This window comes from Acipenser ruthenus, chromosome 42 (genome assembly GCF_902713425.1).
Source record: "Acipenser ruthenus chromosome 42, fAciRut3.2 maternal haplotype, whole genome shotgun sequence".
NCBI classification, from domain to species: Eukaryota; Metazoa; Chordata; class Actinopteri; order Acipenseriformes; family Acipenseridae; genus Acipenser; species Acipenser ruthenus.
In genome coordinates, this window is record NC_081230.1 from 10,360,903 (window position 1) to 10,384,050 (window position 23,148).

Here is a 23,148-nt window from a genome sequence, read left to right on the forward strand (position 1 = left end):
GACCTCAGTCAAAACGGACTGTCTACTGGGAAAATGAATGGGATCTAAAATCCCAGGAATATAGAAGAAGAATTATTGGTATGCAAAACAGAATTGTTCTCAGAAATGAATGATTAAATGTTAAAGTGGCTTGCCACAGTAACAAGCTCGGGTTCCTTCCAGGCTGATCTTTGGGCTTCGGTGGGCTGCTTAGCTGAAGACACTGAAACAGACTTCTAGTCAAACTGTTTGTCATTGAATGTATTGAGTTTATTTCAGACCTACTGTAGAGTGCTTTTTTCCACCACTTAGAAATGTTATTCGTAAAGAACAATCGATAGAGAGAAACTTCTAAACCCCCGCTCAGAATTCAAAGAGAAGAATTGTCCAGACGTTTGTCTACTTGACTCGGCATCACAGAAATTGAAATAAACTAAAATAAACTCTGAGAAAGACTTGATGGTTGTTATTTTATTTTTTATAATACTTTTTAAAATCGAATATTAAATATATATTACTCGGGGAGAAAAAATAACATGTCACGTAACCATAAAACTGCATAAACTTTCACAAATATAAAGTATCTTTTGTAATATATATATATTATATACATAGAGAAAAAAAACATAAAATAACTGCAAAATTAATTTGAAACAAAATGTACAAGCGGTTAGCTGCTGTACTTGTAAGTGCTTATAGCTGCTCATGTTTTGTCACATTTAGTCATAGTACATACGACCGTTAAAAAACATTTAAAGGCCTTTTAAAAAGTGTATACTGCTTATTCCCCTTCATGGGAGAACATCTGTAAGGCAACATCTGTAATATTAACAGTGGTATCCCCCCCCAGCCAGCCCATATACTGAATGTCCATAGAGTGACACTTTGAATACCCGCCCCCTGCCTGGGCCCCTCCACAGCATGGCTACTCAGTAGTTACTTCAGAGAGGGTGAAACGTACAGTCTTTGAAACATCCTTCTCCAACCGCCAACTGCAGCCTGATTCCTGGTCCTCTTATGAACAACCCCGACAGGTTCTCCCCCACCACTATCTATCAGCTTGAAATCCTTCGCAGTTTTTCTTCCAAAAGTGGAAAAAGGAGGCGGTAGGCACAAGAATAAAGTCGGAGCTACCCTTTTTTTTATTTATATATATCTAGGTACGATTTTGAAATTCACTGAGTGGACCCTTCAGTCCGTTTTTGGAAAGGCATGGCGGGGTGCCGGGTGCGTGTCACGGGCCGGTGATCAGAACGGCAAGGTGTCCATGAAGATCTTGTCCACGATGGGCGGAGGAGGCACCAGATTCGCCAGTTTCAGGTAGAAGATGCGCTGGAGACCCTGGGTGCACAGCGTGCGCAGCTCGGGCAGCTTCCCCAGCAGCCTGGACAGGAAGTTGGGCCGGTTCGGCTCGTTCATGCTTGTGGTCACGTGGTCTTTGAGGCAGGTGATCAGCCGGTTCTGGAAGTCTTCCACTTTCTTGGGCTCCTTGAGGCCGTGGCGATCTGAGCAAAGAGGAGGGATAAATGAAAACGAGATTAGATTCGGGTCCGATTTCATTGGATTACAATTTACTGTGCAACACCAGGTATGGAAATAAGCCTCCCGTTGCACAGCAGTTTGATCCATTACTGGTTTTGCGGTGAGTTTAATGAGACACACCTGAGCTTGTTACCTAGACATACATACATACATATATAACTGTAGGCAGAGGCCCCTACCTGTGATGATGACGAGCGCGGCCAGGCAGGCGAAGGACGAGACGTCCATGCTCATGCGATGCAGGCTCTGGGAGAAGTCGATGATGGAGTCGATCCACTCCCCAAAGCCTCTGAGGCACTGCAGCCGGTGCAGGACCGTCCCGTTACAGAACACCAGCTTGTCCTTCTCAGGGCTCGACCTGGAGGAGACAGGGAAGGGTAAGCATCCGGGGGTGTCTTTTAATACCCTCTCTGACCCTCTCTGACTCTCTCTGACCCTCTCTGACCCGCTCTGACCCTCTCTGACCCTCTTTGACTCTCCCTCTCTCTGACTCCCTCTCTCTCTCTGACTCTCTCTGACACTGTGCTCACCTGTAAGCCAGCCGCAGGATGAACAGCTCCACGAAGGCAGACTCCAGCAGCAGCTCCTGATCCTCCAGGGAGAAGGAGCTGAACCCCGGGATGTTCACTGCCCACTTGCGGATCACGTCCATGGAGTCCGTGAGCAGGTCGTATAACTGCTGGATGTCGCTGGCGTCCTCCTTGTCAGACAGGCTGGCCATCGTCTCCTGATACTGGGGGAGGGACAAGGTGAGAAAGACCTGGTTTAGAGAACCAAGTGATACAACTGTGCACAGATTTCAAGAATACAGAACAGAGGTGTAGAAAACAGACAAAGGAGAAAACTCCAAATGCATTTCCTGGGCAGGGATTTTAAATTTGGGCACATTTCCAAATGTAAATGTAAAAAATAAATTTAAAGTTTAGAATTTTATAGCAAATTTAAAATCAATTCTGATAAGTTCTAACTAAATCAAAAACGTATTCTGCAGTTTTTGCTTGGCCATCTCAATGGAATATAAAAGTGTCCCCTTGATCACTTAAAGACTAAAAACAAAAATAAACTGAGCGTTTCGTAGTTCTGGATGAGTAAGTAAGTGGAACAGCAGTTACCTTGGAGTAGTCAAGCTTGCCCAGGGTAGGGTTGGAGTCGATGTGAGCTCGCACCAGCGAGGGGATCATACTGACGGGAGGGGCGGACGAGGAGCCCCCATTCAGGACGCTCTTGGGTTTGGAGGGCAGCCTGCCCCGGCGCCCTTTCAGACTGTCCGTTCGCACAACTGCACAAGAAAGAGAAAAGACACGGTTAACCTGCAGGCTCATCTGAGAGTCCTGTAGTAGATACAGGGCTTCCCATTAGTCAGGCATCAGAGATGTTAACATTGGTCATCTCTCGGCTCCTTTCAGGTGCGAAACGTCTTCAAGCAAATTCAGATCAGTGTGGTTCAGGCTGTCAGAAAACATCCTAACCAGCTTATCATACTGCCTATGATGCCTGACTAACCTTTGTAAAAGTTTACCATGGTATTTGTGCACAGTATCTTTACAGTTTTCCCATGGTTATATGATGCATAGTTTACACTGGTTTGCCATGTTTATACACATGCTTGACCATACCTGGCTGTTCTTTACAATGTTTACCAAGCTTCTCAATATGATTTATTGCACTTTGCTGTGCTTTTACTGTGGGCAAGGGAAGATCACCTGGATATAGACTAGATGCAGACCACCTTTAGACGGTCCATTGGGAAGATGTTAAACGTATGGGAATTTGACTTGCATCTATTTCATTTTATTTGATTTTTTAAGTACAAGTAGTGTGGTTTATTATTTATCGTGCCCAGAGCAATAATAACCGCTAGAAATTCCTGCAATAGGAGAGTTGAGAGGCTTAGTGTGTCCCTTCTGAGAGCGCTTAGCAAACCAGTGAGGAATCTGTAGACTCCCTGGAACATTCGAGTGCCAAAAGATCAGACCATTCTAGAATCCTGGTGCTCGAGCCAATCGCCCCTTTGAAGAGATTCCATTGCTGTTTGTTCTAGAAATAAGTTGGCGTATACTGTAGTGTTTTTTAAATTTTATTTAGCTATTATTACCCTTATTAAAGTGTCTCATAGTAAAAACATAGCAAGGTATAACAAAGCATGGGCAAGCATTGTAAAGAACAGTGAGGTATGGCAAAGCATATTGATAAATACGACAAACCAGGGTAAACTATGGTAAATGCATCGTATAATTATGGGAAAAGCATAGGGGGAAAACTGCCATACAAAAATGCAGTGTTCACGCACACACACACACACGCTCATGCACACGCACACACGTTCACACACACACCCCTATCACAGTGATCGTGACCCTCCTCATCCTCACCTTCTTTGACCATCCCCACGTTGAGGCACTTCTGGAAGCGGCAGAACTGGCAGCGGTTCCGTCTCCGCTTGTCCACGGGGCAGTCTTTGTTGGCCAGGCACACATATTTGGCATTTTTCTGTACGGTACGCTGGAAAAGAGAAAGGGGCCGATTTATTTAAAAAAAAAAAAAACACAATCCATCGCAGATTTACATTGTACACAAAAGGCATGGAGCTTCGCTTCGGTCTTTCATTCAAAAAACTAACTAAATAAATAAATAAATATATGTAATCCCGCTTTCCCCATTATCGCCAAGCATAAACCTGTAACCTTATGACTGAACTCACAAGACAATGAGAGAAGTGAAAAACCCTGACCAATTGAAAGTTATTTTTCCATTGGGGAGCAGCGAATCACAGTTCCTCAAAGGACACTGATATAGGCGTAACTGCTATCTGTTATCTGAGTACACACTGTCTTTTATATAGTAACATGAAACAAGCGTACAAACAGCAACGCATGAACCTCTCCACAACACTGTGCCTGCATGAGAGCGACTGCTTCACTGCCGTCGTGCATTCCCTCATAAGAGTACAGGGAGGATTCAATTCCAACTATCAAGCATGCCTCTTCCTTACACTACGGGAGATACATGGTTAGTACAGGGTCCCAAATGCCAGTCTCTGAAGTGAAGCGGTGTTATGGTTCCATGGTTGCTAAGCAACTGTAAAGAAAATCTAGAAGAGGGAGGGGGGAGGATATCTCTCTGCAAACTATATTTAGCTTTAATATTAAAATTAAACTAAAGCACTTTGTTTGTGTGCTATCAGTCTACCTCAGCAGTACAGTGTGTGTGTGTGTGTGTGTGCGCGGGTGCGTGCATGTCTCTGTGTGTGTGTGTGTGTCTGTGTTTATTGTTGTTTATCAGCAGGTTCACCGAGTGCATGATCATACTGGAATGCAGCAGCAGGAGGTCAAACACAGTGTCAGACACAGCCCTCTATATTTACACTCTCACATTCTCACTCACGTTACCACCCAGCATATGAACAATGCAGGATTCAAACAGCAAAAGAGTTACAGCACCGCAATAAAATACATGGACCAATCATGTACGGCAAGACTGTGCGTCGACAAACACCAGCCTGCTATTAAAATGAGTTCTTACTGGCATGGGGAGCGGGTTTGGAGACAGCAGCTTTTCACATTTGAAATCTTACCTTGAAAAACCCTTTGCAGCCTTCGCAGGTGCGCACCCCGTAGTGCTGACAGGACGCGTGGTCCCCACACACCGCACAGAGGCCCTCGCTGGAGCCGGGACTGCGCACCTTCGGGGACGACAGAGGACTGTCTAGGACCGGGGAGGGGTGATCCAGGGGCAGGGCCGGGAAAGCCAGGGGCGACTGGACAAGGCCAAAGACCTCCTGGTCGACGAGGTGCCGCTCCAGCCCGTGCACGGGCGACTGGAGCCTGCCGTCGAGCTCTGCGAAGCTGAAGAAAGACGGCTGGGCGGCGGCGTTCTTCTGGGGGTCGGCCACCCAAGAGTTCAGGCCGTCGTAGCCGGGGGTGGGGGAGTAAGGGCTGAAGGAGCTCTCCCAAGCTGGGACCTGATGCTGAGTCTGAAAGCCGGGGGTGGAGGGGGATGGGATGGAGGCGGGGCTGCCGTAGTAATCCGAGCCGCACGAGGATAAGGTCTCATCCACGAGCCCGGAGGAGGTGTTGAAGGCACCGGGGTAGCAGCCGAACACTTGGAAATCCTCCAGCTTGAAGGGGGTTTGCTGGCTGCTGGTGGTGGTGGTGCTGGTGCTGGTGTTGGCGGATGAGCCTATCTGGCACAGGTAGGCGTCGAACTCCCCGCTGTAGCTGTCCACAAAGGTGTTGAAGCTGGGCAGGGAGGTGGAGGCGGCGGCAGACAGGCCGTGGTTGGTGAGGTCCATGGCGAACTTGTTGCAGAACTCAGGGGTCAGGAACTGCTCAGAGCTGTAATTCTCATATGCTCCTCCGGCTGCCTGGGGTAATGTTCCATACTGGGCTTGAACACAGGGCATCTCTGCAACAACACAGACAGAGAGGGCTTCACAACACTCGCTTCCACCCTTTAAAAGGTGCAAGAGACACATGTGTCCCATAAATACAAATTACACAAACGTTCTTATTTATTTATTTATTTTGCAGTGAAAGGCATGAAACAGGGTTTGAAAATGTACTGACAGGATGGGTCTGGTCATCCAAATTGTCAGTTTCCTCCTCTCAAATGTTTCTTTTAAGAAGAAACCGTTTGCACAACCGCTCAATTCCTTGTGTACCTTAAGGGGTTAATAAAACAAAATTAAAGGAATGCAATGAATCTGTGTGAAATGCTGGTGGGTGCACGTTTCAGCTCACAATGGGGGCTATTTCCCTGAAGCGCTGTTCTTAGACATGAACAAGACCGGGACCCATGAGCACTGTCATAAGTCTGTGCTGACCTGCATGAAGTTCAAACAAATGCAAACTAGTACTGCCATTACTACTACTAGTACTACAGTAATCTCGCAAGCTCTTCTGACAAGACTAAAAAATCAAACACATCATCATCATCATCATCATCATCATCATCATCATCATCATAATAATAATAATAATAATAATCAGCTCGCTATTTCCTGGACCTTTGAGAAGGTTCTCAGTATAAGTTCTCTATTAGAAGCCTTGCTCTATACTGCTCCCACATCACAAGCAGCCGATAGGGGTGATCCCAGTGCAGATGCCCTGAATAGATGTGTTAAGCCCGTCCAGGCAGTTTCGGGTTGGTGTTTTTCCAGGAGTCTTGAAGTGTTTGGATGCCGATAGGGGCTCCACAGACCGGGTGTCGTGTTACGACTTAATGTACTGAAAAAACTCACATATAAACGCAACGCGCCAGGGAGATAGACAGGGCTTAGAGAAGGGGTCGTTTTTCAATGTGACGGTGGGTTGGTGTTGTGGGGGTGGGTGTTTGCTTACCCTAATCTTCCCCTTCTCCCTGTACCTACATCAAAACATCCTTTTTTCAATTTTATTAATGTTGTTTTTAAAAATTGTTACAAACTGTTTTTTGTTATCTTAGTTTATCTAATACAATTAAAACATGTATCTCTTTTGTAAGTTCTGTTTTGATCACATTCCATATTATTTGTGTGTGCGTGCCTGCGTGTGTGTGCGTGTGCGTGTGCGTGCCTGCGTGTGTGTGCGTGTGCGTGTGCGTGTGAAGCGCTTTAGGATCTTTGTGATGAAAGGCGGTATAGAAATGTGAATCGCTGCTGTTGTTAAGTACATGACAATACAAAGCTACAGAGAACCGCACAGTTAACAGAACCACTTGAGAACAGCATGCCAATGGTTCAAATGGGGGGATTCCTTGTGTGCGAGTGTGCCAGTGAGAGACAGGTTTCCAGCAATTCCACAGTGAACACCCACGCCTCGGAGAATCTTCAGGTAATACTGGCTACTCCACAGGAGTTTTAAACATGCCTCATCAGCTCGCTGCTTAGGAACCTGCATTTCATCTCTGATTTCAGTGTTTTCCTGAAAGGCTGGTTAAAATGAATGCGGCTTCTCATTCTGCAAATCCACGCTATTAAGGCTGCCTCTTTCTTCTAACAGAACTGCAATAGAATACAAAGCGATGTATCAACGCGAGTCTGCTGTTCAAACAAACCGTCGTTACAGTGGCACGCCATTTCATTTAATGGTCTGTTTTAAAATAGGGCTCATTTGTTTTTGCATGAACGTTTCCATCTCCACACACCTCTCTGCCCTCTCGAGTTGAAAGTGAGCGCACGCCCCCTCCCCCCTCCCCTTCCCTCCCACTGTACGAGATTAACAAGGACGGACTCCAGAATCTCCGCACACGAACCCTCTCGGGAGGCGGAGCATACCCGCGGAACACACCGCGGACTAGACGACTCGAGGATACATTGAAATGACCATGAATGCAAAACCATACTTGTGATTAAACCTTGCTGGAGAAAGAGAAGCGCTCGATCCGCGCACGCACGCACGCTGTTCAATGCAGCACAAGCGCAACTCACACTTCTGAGTGAAAACGCATCAATCTTATGTCAAATGGGAAGTGAGTTAGTAATGCATGATTTTTTTTTTAAAGCTGGGATGTGTATGGTTTATTTTTTTATCAGTGTAATGCAATTGACTCGCTCGTTTCTTTACAATAGTATTATAGTTGTGTATACCCAAATATTCAGCAACGCTACGCTTATTGCACATAAGAACTGTGCAGATGCACAAAGCAATAGATTACATTGCATTATTATTATTATTATTATTATTATTATTATTATTATTATTATTATTATTATTATTATTGCGAGGAAATGATCATTCAGAAAAATAAATTTAATCACTAAAAGGCAACATAACTTTTTAAAATCACAATATTCGTTTAATGTTAATTTTAAAAAATACAGGTAATGAGAAGACTAATTCTACCTGGTAATGAGATACACCCCTAAACATGCATTCTGCTTGATAATAAAAATAATAATAATAATAATAATAATAATAATAATAATAATAATAATAATAATAATAATAATAATAATAATACACGCACACACACCCCTAAATATTCCACACCTGTGTTATTTCGCATAGATCCGTGTCTAGTAATCGTGCCCCCAGTGACCGCTGTTCAGCTATCGTGTCCCACCTCATCATTAAACGAAGCCTACAACACTACTGTACGCTACTCATGTGTTGCTGCTTTACTGTTGAGCTGGTCCAGTCTTATATATCATTTGAATACATTAAAACACATGAACATTTCTGGACTGTCGATATGAAATGTGTAGAGAGTAGCTAAGCATAGCACGCCCATTGCAAGAAGTACAATCACATGCAAGTTAGTTACGTTTAAAACTTATAATAATAATTATAATAATAACCACATGAACTCACCTGCGTCTATGTTCCTTCTCATACAACGACGTGCAAGAAACTCTGCGACTATCTTTAAATCCAACGAGCAGAGTGAGTTAGCGTCTATACAGAACTCGCTCTCATAACATCTCCCGGCTCAGAGCTGCTCTGTCATTGAGCGTTTCACTTGCAGCGCAACATTATTGTATTAAAACACGAAGCCCATTTAAGGATACGGGCGGAGATCTTTCCGGCAGCCGACCAATGAGGAAGCCCGGCACTAACAGACGTCCTCCAGGCTGACGCACAAACGGGGTTCCATTGACGCACAAACAGGCGGAATTGTGTGATCTAAAAATAGCCCAGAGCGACAAGGCTACACGAGTGATCGTATAACTGCCGGAATGAACTAAATTTAGACGTGGTATGACATAAATAGGCTCCGGCATGGCAGAAAAGGGATAACGCTTAATTTAATCATGCTGTAACACGAATACAGGGTTTACAAACGTCTGTGACGACAGTAAAAGCAGGTCGCATGACTGGGCAATGAAAAGTATTATTACTGTATTATTGACATCATACACTGCTGGTGTTTGCTCAAAAAGGGGTTCCCTGCTCGCTTTGGACTGGAGCTCAATGCACGGCTACGTGCGTGCTGACAAGGAAAGCCACCGCAAACAAACTTGCGCTGATGACAATGCAGCAAGCGCGACTGCTAGTCCCAGACGCCTCTGAACAGTGCCGAACGTCTCCACTAAGAATACCCCCTGTCAGTATTTTGAATAGGGAGCGTTCTTCAAGTCAACACAACAGCGACTGCTACAGGACTGCGCCTCTAAAGACTACAGAGACTTTCGTTTACTAACAAAACAAAAGCACTATGTTTTTCTTTCCTTAGTAGTCGTCAACACAGTATCTAACAATGATCGTGGTCAGAACGCCCCTCCCGCGCAGGCGCATTAGCTGTGGAGGGGCAGCAGTAATATACAATAGGTATATACAGAGAATGAACTCTTAAAGGCGACGGCAATATACCATGAGCAGGGGTGGAAGTGAGACTCCCATCGCAGAGTAGTGTGATCCGTTCCTATTCCATATCTGGCGTGTTTATAACCAATCACAAAAGCCATTAAAAGAAGTCCTCCATTACTGTTGATAAAATAGTGCAGCATGCGTTGCGTGTGTATAGGACTGTGTGTACATCACTTCACTTCATAGGGGAATGACAGCAGGGATGGAAATCATACTCCTACTGCATAGCAGTTTCACCCATTCCAGGTTTTATTAGGAGCTTGATTAGCCGCAGTGTGTAACAAGCTCAGGTGCACCTTATTAAACACCTGGACCAAACTGCTATGCAACGGGAGTCTTATTTCTGTCCCTGGACTGTGAAAGAAAATTAGAATGGGAAATAAACTGGTTTAAGCTGTACACTCACTACCGTGCAAACACCTAGATACATTTGTGCCCACATGTTTAAAGCTTTTACATATTCTGCATTAGAGGGTAAGGAAAACATGCTGATAAAATGCACACCTGCCATTGTAAACACTAGTATAATGCTTGGCTGTTGTCCAAACATCATTATTTATAAGGGTTCCCTAATCCTAACAGCTGAGAAAAGGGAAGCGTTCTTATCGTGTTTCCTCAGTGAATGAAAACAACCACTTTCACACCGCTGCTTTGCATTTTTAGAAATGAATTTAACAACCTCTTTTACAGCAGAGAGAGGATAGGCCACAGGTATCGTACAACTGCCATGGAAAAAAGATAAAGGGGCGGGACCGGGGCAGGGGGAGGGACCGGGGGCAGGGGGAGGGACCGGGGGCAGGGGGAGGGACCGGGACAGGGGGAGGGACCGGGGGCGGGGGGTTAATCTCTTCCTGATAATAAAAGCACTTCTGACGGATTGCATAACAAAAGAAAAAAAACCTGTTTACACACAGAGAGGATTTACATACACTAGCAGGTTGAGAAGATACCAATGATCGCTTCTCAAACGTTTCCAGTTAACCAAACACATCACTATTAAACTGCGTTTACATATTTCACTTTTTTTATTTAGGAAACCAGATATACAGGGTGTCCTCTGAGGAAGGCATCACAGATATACAGGGTGTCCTCTGAGGAAGGCATCACAGATATACAGGGTGTCCTCTGAGGAAGGCATCACAGATATACAGGGTGTCCTCTGAGGAAGGCATCACAGATATACAGGGTGTCCTCTGAGGAAGGCATCACAGATATACAGGGCATCACACGCATGATTGCCAACATCGGTGGTGTCCATTTCTTTCAGGTGTGAATGTCTTTAAGCAAAGCAGAACACATTCGGATGATTTTGATCAGTCAACAGCTTGCATGATTTAACAGAGCACAAAACAACTCCCTGGTCTAAACAGAGTCCCTCTGACAGCCGCTCTGCTCACAGCGAATTCACATTCCAGGAGTTCTCCAGGAATGGCAATGGCAGAGTAGAGCGGGCCTCTACGTAATAGACGGGGATAAGAATGAGAAAGGATTACAGCAGAGGCCTGGGAGATCCCTGAGAAAAGCGTCAAAGCCATCTGCTGCAGGAAACACTTTCCACAAACTCCTAAAATGGAAAAGCTATAAATACTGACACACCTCCCGCAGCAGAGCCAGAGTGAGCGTGCCAGACACAGTAAACATTGTCCTTACTAGGGAGGCTCTGCTAGCTCGTCTTCAACTTGAAAAGGAGCCCATTCACTCAGACAGTGGATTTCAACCCAGGTCCTGAAGACCGTTCTGGTACTTTAAACTTTTTACTCTGGTGTAAAACAGGCAGACACAAAACTAAATCAACAACTAATGTTAGTGAACTAGCAATAAAAAAAACAAAAAAACAAACATAGTTCACATAGTTTACATGCTTAGTGAACGATCCAGCACAAAACTTCTTTCTGTATTACAAAACAGGAAAACACACTTAAAGCTGCGTAAGAGTTACGACTGGTTTCACAGACCCCGGTTAGCACTAATCTTGGTCTACTTAATGTTAACTTAGGTAAAAAGAAACAATGTAAAGCTGCGGGAACACAAAGCCACTTTTTCAGGAGCAGTGGCTTGAAACCTGGTTCCAGGAGACTGGGAGACCTAGTCTGAGGCAACTGTGCTGAATCAAACCCCAAGTCTCTCCTGGTGGTCCAAGCCACAAAGTGGCTTTGTGTTCCCTCGACTTTAGAGACCCTACACGTGATGTCTATTGTGTTTCATGGTTGGATGCATTGATTTCAGAGGGGGCGGAAGGGCTTTGGTTAACATTGGGTCTGGTTACAGTGTCCAGGTGTTGTCCCGTGTTCCCCTGGTTCTATTAATAGCTTGCAGGGAACACATAGATGTATTGTGCAACCCTTCCACCTGCTGACAGACACAATTCAGCTTGGCAGGGAGAATGAATGAGCGCTTGTTATCTTTTCCTGGTTCGCTGGGTAACCACAGCCATTCCCCAGCCAGCACATACCTTAAAATCAGCTGCAGGTAGATCAGTCTCGTCATCACCTGCACACAGGCTTCCAAAAACAGCCTGCTGATGTGTGTGGACACAACTGCATAGGTTTGTCCTTCCACCCCTGTCCAAAATCAGTGTCCCATGAACCCCACCTCGAAACACAACAGATGCTCTGAGTTCACACGTCACGTGGAGCTCCAGTCGTAAGCTGCCGTGCATTTAGTGACCTCAAAGCAAAGCTGAGGCTACAGGCTCAAACTCAGACACCCTGCTCATAATGTATTCACTTCCTATAAAATCATAACAATGAAAAGTGTACACACAAACTACTGCTATTAAACGCAAATACAATGGGTTCATAACCAGGTCCTATGTTCTAAGCACAGGATCACAATCTTTGCACAGGATACATACATTTAAGAGTGAGTGAGGAGGAAACTAACAAATAGGACGACCAGATCCAACCTGCCAGTACATTGTAAACCGCCCCTCATTGCAAAAATAAGAGAGTTAGCATCATTTTAATTTGTGGGACACGTATGTCCCTTATACCTGAATAAACTTTTTGCCCATTATTATTCTTTTGTTGTTGTGTTTCCAGACACTGGTTTTTCCCAACAGACCCTCACAAGAAAGCGTCCGGTTTCAAAAGAAGCCACTGCGCTTGACATTGTAGCCGAAATCCATCTTTGCCCTCCCGAGCTGCGAGTTTACTTAGCTGTCAGAGGTTGATTTCAACAGCCAAGCAGGGCAGATTAAATTCAGTCTTACTACTAATTACAGCACTGCAGCTTTGCTAAAAGAAACGAGATACAGAAGAGCTTGAACATGCAGTAAAAATAGCCAGAGCCCACTGGAGGTTGGGGTTACGAAAACAGCTTTACAAAACTCGATAAGCATGCAGAAAGGGGGTGGCAGTATTAAACAGGATTAGGAATAAAGGCTTGTCCATTTGAACCCCCTCCCCCTCCCCCTCCTCCTCCTCCTCCTCCCCCCTCCCCCTCCTCCTCCTCCCCCTCCTCCTCCTCCCCCCCTATATTTATCCCGAGGAACCTGCAAAGTTAAAGCAAAGGTCCTGGGTGAGTTCTATCTGCAGCGACGATGACATCATATGGGTTGTGTTATCTGATTGGACTGGTACAGTCAGCATTCAGATTGAGAAGCTTAACTTGTAGCATTGGAACTGTCCTATTAAACCTTCCGGTGCAACACTTCCTGCAAAGCGTTTCGATTCATTCCAGATCATGCTCAGGCCTGTCTAATTAAGTATGTTAGTAATACCAGGAGTGAGTGTTGGCAAGCATTGATTATCGGTCACTGTATTAATAACACGCCTCTGTTTTATTGAGCAGCCCCGGGAGGTGTGATTAATGAAGCTCAATAATAATAATAATAATAATAATAATAATAATAATAATAATAATAATAATAATAATGTAATTAAATGTAAAAAATAACATGATATCTTGTAACAATTGTAAGTCGCCCTGGATAAGGGCGTATGCTAAGAAATAAATAAATAATAATAATAATAATAATAATAATAATAATAATAATAATAATAAGCTCGCAGTGACGGCTGATGAACGGCAGTAATGCTTGTCTTTGGGATTCTTGTGATGAAGGGCGCTATTGAAATGTGAATAACACTATATTGTATTGTATTGTATTGTATTGTATTGTATTGTATTGTTTTGTTTTGTAAAATGCAGCATTTCGGTCTGTTACTGTAGTAACAGAATTACAGATATGTTGATTTTAATCTGTAGATGGATAAAGATGCTCTGCACACGATTTTAACAATTATACACATGACTTAATTAAATAAAAACGCAGGTGAATCAGCAGACAGGTGATGTGTGATGTGCAGGGTTATCTGTACAGCGCACATCCACGTGTGGAGCTGTGACCGCGGACAGCAGCACAGTACTACTTCATTAAATAAAAACGCAGGTGAATCAGCAGACAGGTGATGTGTGATGTGCAGGGTTATCTGTACAGCGCACATCCACGTGTGGAGCTGTGACCGCGGACAGCAGCACAGTACTACTTCATTAAATAAAAACGCAGGTGAATCAGCAGACAGGTGATGTGTGATGTGTGATGTGCAGGGTTATCTGTACAGCGCACATCCACGTGTGGAGCTGTGACCGCGGACAGCAGCACAGTACTAGTTTTACACGAGTAAGACTTTCATAAAAAGCGTATATAGGGTTTTATTATGATATTATTCATAGACACTGAATGATATTCAATAAATGCAAAAAACTCAAACCCCGTCTAAAATGAATGAGGGCATTGATACATTAATGAATAAAAAACAAAACAAAAATAAAAATAAACAGACAAACAGCACCAAACCAAAAGTAACACAAATAAAACATGCGTTTCGCAATTGGGATGTATTGAGATGCTTCGCATTACTGCACAGTACTCACCGCTCGCTTCTCATCTTGCCGAGGTATTCGGATGCACCGCTGGTGGCTGCTTCATAAACGCTCCTGATAAGAGAGACTGCAAGGATTAGGGTACGATCGAGAGGTGAACGCAAAGCTCTACCCAGGCACCAGCATCCGACACGCTTTTCCTTTCACTCTCTTCCTCGTAGCGCGGATACCGCTACAATGCCGCCACTGTCTCACAATCGGCCCTTTCAAACGCTTTGCCATTGCAATTTGCATCAAGGAAAACCAGCCCGGTAACAATAGTTGCGGATTTTCTTCTCCGCCGCTGTAATCTGACGCTCCCGCCTCAGTTTTTTCCAGTCGCACACACTGCGCTATGCATTTTTTTCTAGCCAGAAACTACGAGATCATTGTCTTTCGCAGTGCAGGGGCAAGTCTCTCCGATGACGTCAATTCAGGGCTCCATTGACGTAGGTGGAATCCCTTGTGGTTAAGTCAATGGGCTGCGAACACAAACACGAAGTGAGCTAAATATACGCACTGAAACAATGTGTCTTGTGTCTGCCGCGGCTCTGACACAAAAGGAACTCGGATCACTATAGTTATACCTGTTATAGGATTTCAGGGATTTTACAGAAGTAAGCAGGTACAGTTACATCACACCTCCATTCTATTTTTGACTGTTCGTTTTTTAAAACAAGAACATCCAATTACACACGATCACAAACACGTTCTCATTCTCTAAAACCAAACAATTAGTTTCTGATAACCGTATTAAGAATTACAGACACTATTCTTAGTAGTGAAAACACTACATTGCAAATGAGTTCCGTTCGTGGAGTAATGGTAAGGAGAAAGCAATGAGCTTTTCTTTAACTGCGCGTCTTATCACTGTCTTTGCATTATAAATAACCATTATTCTTTTTGCACCAAATAATGTTTCCTACACGGAACGACGCGGAAGGTGTACTGCACAATTCTAGACGGGTCTGGTGCATCAGAACAATGCCGAGGCGTTTCCAGTTCCACATGTGAAACCCTATTGGAACAGGGCGGGTCTCTAAAGTATTTTCTCTGTCGAGTTCTGACTCCCACGGAAATTGTAATTCATGCAATTTAAAGAAAAGCGCCTCTCGCCCTCTAGCGGCAAAAATAAACTACATTTATATTAGAACATAAGGAGGCCATTCGGCCCATCTTGCTCGTTTGGTTGTTAGTAGCTTATTGTTCTCAGAATCTTAATATTGCAGTTGGCTTTACACTGCCGTCAATAGATGCACATCCATACTGTAATAAAAGTGCCCTTTTATATGTTAGGGATGGATAGACAGACAGACACATAGACAGACAGACAGATAGATAGGGTGCTTTTGTGAAAGTTACATAACTGTCCCCAGCTTAAAAAAAAAAAAAAGAAACCCAGCTTGCTTTACAAGTACAGTGCGTGACGTATGGATTTCACAAGCTGCGGGTTGCTTTTCCACATGGTCACCACAGGACGAGTGACATCACCAGAGACAGGGCTTGAGAGGCTGAGATGTGGCTCGTCGCTCCACGGGCTGTTCTGATTGGCTGGTTGAGAGTTTGTCCGGCGGCATGCCAAGCTCGAGACTCTATAATACCCGCCGGCCGACACTCGATCAAATCGGCGACATCAGAAAGTCTGGCCAAGAAAAGCGGATGTAGTTAATAGCAGAAGCTGACAACACCAGGAATTGAAGACGAGTGGAGCACACAACTTTACTTGTGTGTAGCTTCTATTCATTTCAATCTTTTTTTAAACTAAATTACAACTTCATTTTTTTATAGGAAAAATGAAAGGTGCTTTTTTTAAGTTTAGAAATGCAAATTTAGAAAAAAATAATTATATAATTAATGTATACATTATTTTAATGAAATCAAATTAAATAAAATAACTGGAGATGCCGGGGATTGAACCCGGGACCTCACACATGCGAAGCGCGCGCTCTACCACTGAGCTACATCCCCATGATGCTTTACGCGCATGTGTGCCAATAACAGGCTACCCTTTATCATAATAGTTTTTACTTCAGGGCTAAAAAAAATACACCGCTATCAAAACAAATTGAACGCATCCTACCAGATATACACATATAACATAGATTTCGTTTTAGCATCAGTGAAAACAAAAGTGAAAAAAAGTGCAATGGATTGCCCTGGAATCGAACGCGCACACTTCCTGTTCCGAGGAGTCACATTAGCGATTATGACCAGAGAATCAAGTTTTCAAACAGAAGTTTTAAAAATGCGCTTTTTGTTTTGTTTTGTTTACTTGCATCGTTGTTAAGTTTCGCCTGTCGTTTGGCGACAATGTATTATTAGATAAAATAAACAATTCAACACATTTATTGAACCCGCTCACGCCATTCACACCCACTTTTTGATTTAAAATCGATTCATTTGCTGTGTTTTAAGGCGACGTAAAAAAAAATAAAAATCCGACCTGTTTTAGTGTCCCGGAACTTGGGGGCCAGTTGGCAACCCTAAGTTTATCACACTTACATTTTTGCATGCAAGTGTGATAAATTATCTCGTGATCTCGACATAACAGTGTTTTTTTCCCCGATGGCCTGAGCGAGCCGCCGTAAATGTACTTGCTTTCACTGACTGAGCAGTAACTGCAATGACAATAGATGAACACTAGAGGGCGACTTATGCTAACCATTCAGCCGCTCCTGCATCATAGAACGAATCCGCGCTGAAGACGGTGTTGTAGAGGGAGTCAGAGACTGTTAATTCCAGATTCAGTTTTACATATTTTTTTCCCAAAGGGGGGGGGGGGGGGTCTTTTAACACATAAATAAATTGATAACATATCTAAAATTAATTTCAGACAATGGAAGTGAAGACTGCGGAGAGGCGCGTAGGGAGCAGGTGCGCGGGGCGAAGCACCAGACAAACAGATAGTCGGATATTTGTTATTTGCCGGTTATGAATGACGTAGAAGAACTGGCTTAGCGAGTTAAACTTTAACAAACACAGTGACGCTTTATAAAACACAAAAACACACACTAACATCGCCTAGAATTTTAGGATTGAGACAATACAAAAATAAAACATATCTCAATCACGTGTGTGTGTGTGTGTATGTGTGTGTGAATATATATATATATATATATATATATATATATATATATATATATATATATATATATATATATATATATATACGTGATTGAGATAGTTTTAAGTACAGTATATGGAAAACTACAAACAGGTATGTAACTCAATGTGTTAACGTAACATTATTCAGCAGGTTAAACTGGACTTCATGAAGCAAAACGAATTAGTTGTACAGGGCGATGCAAACCTCACTGGCTGTCCATTACCGGAGAGGGTGGCGTGAGGAGGAGCAAACTGTCTGCAGCCACAGTAACAGCCAGCGCACTTCCAACAGGAGCCAATCCGGGTGCTTTGTGTACCAGCTAAAATTAGACTCCAGGCGCGGATATAAAAGGACGCTTTTAAACCCCTTTGTATGATCTCTTTATTAGCACAAGCAACACAGTCCCGGCCCCTGTCCCTTGTGTAGAATATTTGTTTGCAAACATCGAAAGAAAGCCGTTTCCCGGCACCTGATTATTTCGTTGCTGTCCATCACTTTGTTTTAAATGTCCCAGCAGCAGGTTCCACAGCAGCGATAGGGGCGACACGGTAACATTTCAATTCCTGATCATTTAAATAATATACTGAAATAGATCGTTCTGAAACCCACGACTGGGAGCAGGGAAGTGACAGAGTTTTACTGGAAAGTAAAAAAAAAAGAAAAAAAAAAGAAAACAGACGCTTGCCCTAAGTATGGCCCTAACCCATTCATCCACAAGGTGTCGCCAAAGGGCCATGTTTAGGTGGTCTTTAACCCTGTAATGCCCAAGCGATCCCTACGGGAGAAGGTGCGTTGATTACGACATCATTCATCTTCTACACGCTCGTGCGCTGTCCCTGCACTACTATGTCATTGTAGATATAACTTGTTCTAGTCCTAACTTTTAAATCGTATTTCATATTAGTATAGTAGATTTATTTGCACTTACTGTAAACTATACTGTATTTAAATATGAATCTTGCATTGTAAACTTGTACTGTACTGTACTGCCCTGCAACACCTGTAAGTCGCCTTGGATACACGCCTGTGCCAAATAAATAAATAAATACATAAATAAATAAATAATTTAGTTTAGCTCTCAGGCTAGTGGTCCCGCATACCGGCAGTAATGCACAGGAAATTTGAAATGGTTCAGACTGAAAGAGGGTACAACGCTGGCTTCTTGAGAGGATTCTGGGTCGACTTTCAACACAGGGACGTCACATTCTGTACAGGAAGCGGCGCTGGGTGGGAACTCCTCTCGACATGTTTCCCAGAGTCCCACAGGAAGCGGGGAGAGGGGCCAAGCGGCTGGGCTGAGCGATTGGTAAAGGGCTATTGAAGAAACCCGCAAAACAATACTATATACACACACACAGAGGCACTATAAAACTCGCAATCGTGCAAAATTCACAAATACTAAAATAAATTCAATAACTTCAAGGACAAAAGTTGAGAGCGAAAGTCTATTTTTCAATGTTATCGTGACACGTCGATAGATGGATTGTGATAAATTCATAATAAACTATACAATACACTGTACACTCGAGTCATCTTTGGATATTATCTCACGGAGCAGCAAAGCTGTTGCACAACGTTTTAATGATGTTTCAATGAAGAGTCAGACCAACAAAAACGTGTTAACCTATAAGGAGCCCGCTCGATCGCTGTACTGTGAGGTCGCGTCTTCAAAATTAACAAGAAAAAAATAACCGTGCATGCTATAGTCATGTTGGAGTTACCAAAGTCCAAAAGTAGTGTTATTCAGAGTCTATGAAACTAGTCAACTAAATACTACGCAAGTCCACTTAAGATGAAGCTTATCCATTTGTCTTTCTGCAGCACTCCCAAGTGCATTAAACTTGGATAACCTTACTCAGTCAGTTCAAGTTTTAGGTTCTCGTTTCTTGCACAAATGAAGCAATACAGACAGTGTCTTGCCTGAAATATCTCCCCACGCTTGTATAGTTCAGCCTGCTTATCTCACATCCTGTCAGGTTTTGCAATGCTGCCTTGCTCCCCTCAACCCCTTCTTTCCCAGACAGGAAGTGGTACCCATGTTTCGAAATGGCCTGCTTCCTCCCCCGTGGCGACCTGGTAGCAGACAGCATCTCAAATATATATGTTTTTCATTCCATCATAAGAAACTTAGAAAGAAATACAGATATAAACTTAACCACACAGGAAACCCGGCCGTCCAACTGAATCACATCAAAACCTGCTGCAGCACAGAGGGAGGTTTAGCTAAGTTGAGCCTTTTTAAAATCAATTCCCAATTCCAATTCCTTTAAAAGGACTTGGAATTTATATTTTAGAGCCATTGTTCAACTGCTTTCATTTGAAGCCAGTTTAATTGACTGACACACAGGCCAGCGAACGCACACAGTGGCCAGCGAGATTACACAATGACAGAATGACGCAGCTATCAGCTCGCTGCAGACAGCAGGCAACGGGCTATTTCTTCAGGCTCAGCACTTGAGCTTTCTGAAAATATCACTTACCAGCAGCAGGGTGTGGTTAAACTGACAAAACACTCACAGAAAACAGTCACTGAAATGAAGTTCAGCTCCACTCAGGCAGAATGAAGAAGCTTTTTAACTTGCAGTGTCAGATATTTTACATGTTTCAATAACTGACTGTGAATAATATCTAGAACTATAACATCTGGAACTATAACACCTGGAACTATAACATCTAGAACTATAACATCTAGAACTATAACACCTGGAACTATAACATCTAGAACTATAACATCTAGAACTACAACATCTAGAACTATTACATCTTGAACTATAACATCTAGAACTATAACATCTAGAACTACAACATCTAGAACTATTACATCTTGAACTATAACATCTAGAACTATTACATCTAGAACTATAACACCTGGAACTATAACATCTAGAACTATAACATCTAGAACTACAACATCTAGAACTATTACATCTTGAACTATAACATCTAGAACTATTACATCTAGAACTACAACATCTAGAACTATTACATCTTGAACTATAACATCTAGAACTATAACATCTGGAACTATAACACCTGGAACTATAACATCTAGAACTATAACATCTAGAACTACAACATCTAGAACTATTACATCTTGAACTATAACATCTAGAACTATTACATCTAGAACTATAAAACATTCAGCAGTGCAACATACAGACAAACTTTTTCAATGTCTTCAGGTTTGAAATGTGAACGTTCGTAACTGAATTAATTTAAATTAATTGAGCATTTCTATGTCTGCATATCCCCTTCAGTCACTGTGTGTAGAATTGTACCATGTTAAGTTCCCTGCTATATCTATTTTATATAACATACTTTTTTTAAAGTTTTGGCAACTTCTTGAGCTCCAAAGAGTTCACAAGCAGATTTAAAATGTCTGAAAAAAGAAATTAAACAATTGTGACTGAAGGGGAATATAAAGAGAGAAGAAAGAAGCTAAGAGAAGAGAAGAGAGCAGAGAGAGCCAGAGAAAATACAAGTTCATAATCGGAATATTTGTTTTTAATATAAAGCGTTTCTACTGCATTTGCAACTCTTTTGAGAGGACGCAGTGACAAAGCCAGCTGTATCATTTCAGAGGTCATTGACCTTTGCAAGCACACTTCCTTTGTACAGGAAACTATAGGGGCCGACAGATGGCAATTAAACAAAAAATAAAAAGAAACAGGAGTCCTTCTCTGCCATCATCCTTTACTAAGTACACTGCACACAACGCGATGCCATCAACAGCTATTAAAACACCCAACAGCACGAAACTTAGAAAAGCTTAAAGAAGATACATGAATTCAAGGACGAGTGTTTCGACTTGAACTCTTTCTCAGCTGGCTCCCAACAGTGAGAAATGATTCTCAAATCGAAGCATTTGTCTTTGAATGTATGAAGTTCATTTTAGTATTTCTAAATGCAACACAAGAGGACAGTCTGTTCTTCAGCTGTACAGCCCATTTTTATTTAAAACGAGTTCTAAATCACGTATGACAATCCAAGCGCTGCGTAAGCTTTTTTTTTTTGCGTAATCTTATTCTGTGGTTACGTCATCCCATGCATAGAACATGGATCACAATTCGAAAGTTTTAAAAAAATAATAATAAAGCGGAAACCATTTGGCACAGTTTGAGCAACCGGCATGTTGCTCCGCCCCTCTATTAATAAGAGGCGCCCTACACACGAGGTATTGACTAATAAAATAGCTATATAAAAAAACTACTGAATCGGAAACTCTGTGTGTGTGTGTGTGGATGTGTGAGTGTGTGTGTGTGTGGATGTGGGGGGGTGTGTGTGAGTGTGTGTGTATAATCACCCTGTACCTATAATTTTCATATGGTTCTTATTGTCTGTGCTGTGTAAAGTTTCCTGCAGGATAACGATTTCTTAACTTCCAGGAACCGATTCCAAGTAAAACTGAAATATTATCTTCCTGATTGCAGCTCTGAACTTCCTCGCAGGACACACTGTCCAAACGTCACGTCGACTCCTCTGTCCCGGACCGAGCGATCAAACACAGTGTTAATATCTCAACAGCTTGGATTGGAGAATATTTTGAAAAAGTAACAACTTCGTTCGCCATGTTTTCTCTAGATGTACAGTATCTCAACATCATTATTATTATTATTATTATTATTATTATTATTATTATTATTATTATTATTATTATTATTATTATTATTATCGCACCTTGATTTGCACCTGCTCCGATATTTTCCATCTCGTTAGCCTCAACCTTCGCATCAGCATTTAATTCAACAGCGAGGCGAATAAACATTTGCACATCTGCTGCTAACAGTAAAACCAATACAGAGGGGGAAAAAACTCCTAACAGGTGTATCTGGTGTTCAGTCACCTTGAAGTGTCCAGGTGCACTGACCCTTGTTTACTGAAACACTCACTCATAAACTGGGGAGCCGGGCTGATGTCATAATGGGGCTCATGACGTGTGGCGAGGTGATGTCACAATGGTGTAGACGACACCCAACATTGTTGGTGTTCTTAGTTCTGGAGCCCCAGATCTGTAAGTCTAAAAACTCTCCCATAATTTATATCCAATGTCATCCTTTGCACAAATGTGGAGAGAAGATAATGCACAATTCCGTGAGTAAATAATAATAATAATAATAATAATAATAATAATAATAATAATAATAATAATAATAATAATAATAATAATAATAATAATTTGATGGGATTTATAACATGTTGTGTGTAGGAGACTCATTAGAAGAGACAATTTCAAAAGTTTGATCAGACAGAGCCTGCACAATAAGAGACATCCTACAATCAATTTAGGAGGCTGTGTGGTCCGGTGTTTAAAAACAAGACCTTGTAACCCAAGCGGTCCCCACTTCAAATCCCAGTTCACTCATTGTGTGA

The 23,148-nt window shown here is 42.6% G+C and overlaps 1 protein-coding gene and 1 non-coding gene across 3 annotated transcripts; both read right to left on the reverse strand.

Moving 5' to 3' along the window:
- Positions 1 to 430: 430 nt before the first annotated feature.
- On the reverse strand, positions 431 to 14,950 carry LOC131696637 (nuclear receptor subfamily 4 group A member 1-like). Of its 2 annotated transcripts, none has more exons than XM_059011584.1 (7): positions 14,685 to 14,950; positions 5,096 to 5,925; positions 3,894 to 4,023; positions 2,634 to 2,800; positions 2,052 to 2,254; positions 1,701 to 1,879; positions 431 to 1,484 (listed from the first exon to the last, which is right to left on the reverse strand). In XM_059011584.1, the coding sequence occupies exons 2-7, from the start codon at positions 5,921 to 5,923 to the stop codon at positions 1,228 to 1,230; spliced, it is 1,764 nt and encodes a 587-aa protein (XP_058867567.1). In that variant the 5' UTR covers positions 5,924 to 5,925; positions 14,685 to 14,950; the 3' UTR covers positions 431 to 1,227. The 2 variants fall into 2 exon arrangements, with proteins under 2 accessions (XP_058867567.1, XP_058867566.1); XM_059011583.1 differs by lacking the exon at positions 14,685 to 14,950 and adding an exon at positions 8,811 to 8,968.
- A 1,618-nt stretch (positions 14,951 to 16,568) lies between these two features.
- On the reverse strand, positions 16,569 to 16,640 carry trnaa-cgc (transfer RNA alanine (anticodon CGC)). Its single transcript has one exon. It is a non-coding gene; the product is annotated as a tRNA-Ala (tRNA).
- Between the last annotated feature and the right edge of the window lie 6,508 nt (positions 16,641 to 23,148).

Excerpts from the sequence above, each read along its gene's own strand:
- LOC131696637 (XM_059011583.1), bottom strand. The coding sequence starts at position 8,832 with ATGAGAAGGAACATAGACGCAG. Across the intron at positions 1,880-2,051 it reads ATCCTGCGGCTGGCTTACAG|GTCGAGCCCTGAGAAGGACA; the intron begins GTGAGCACAGTG and ends TGTCTCCTCCAG. Across the intron at positions 1,485-1,700 it reads CGCGCTCGTCATCATCACAG|ATCGCCACGGCCTCAAGGAG; the intron begins GTAGGGGCCTCT and ends CTCTTTGCTCAG.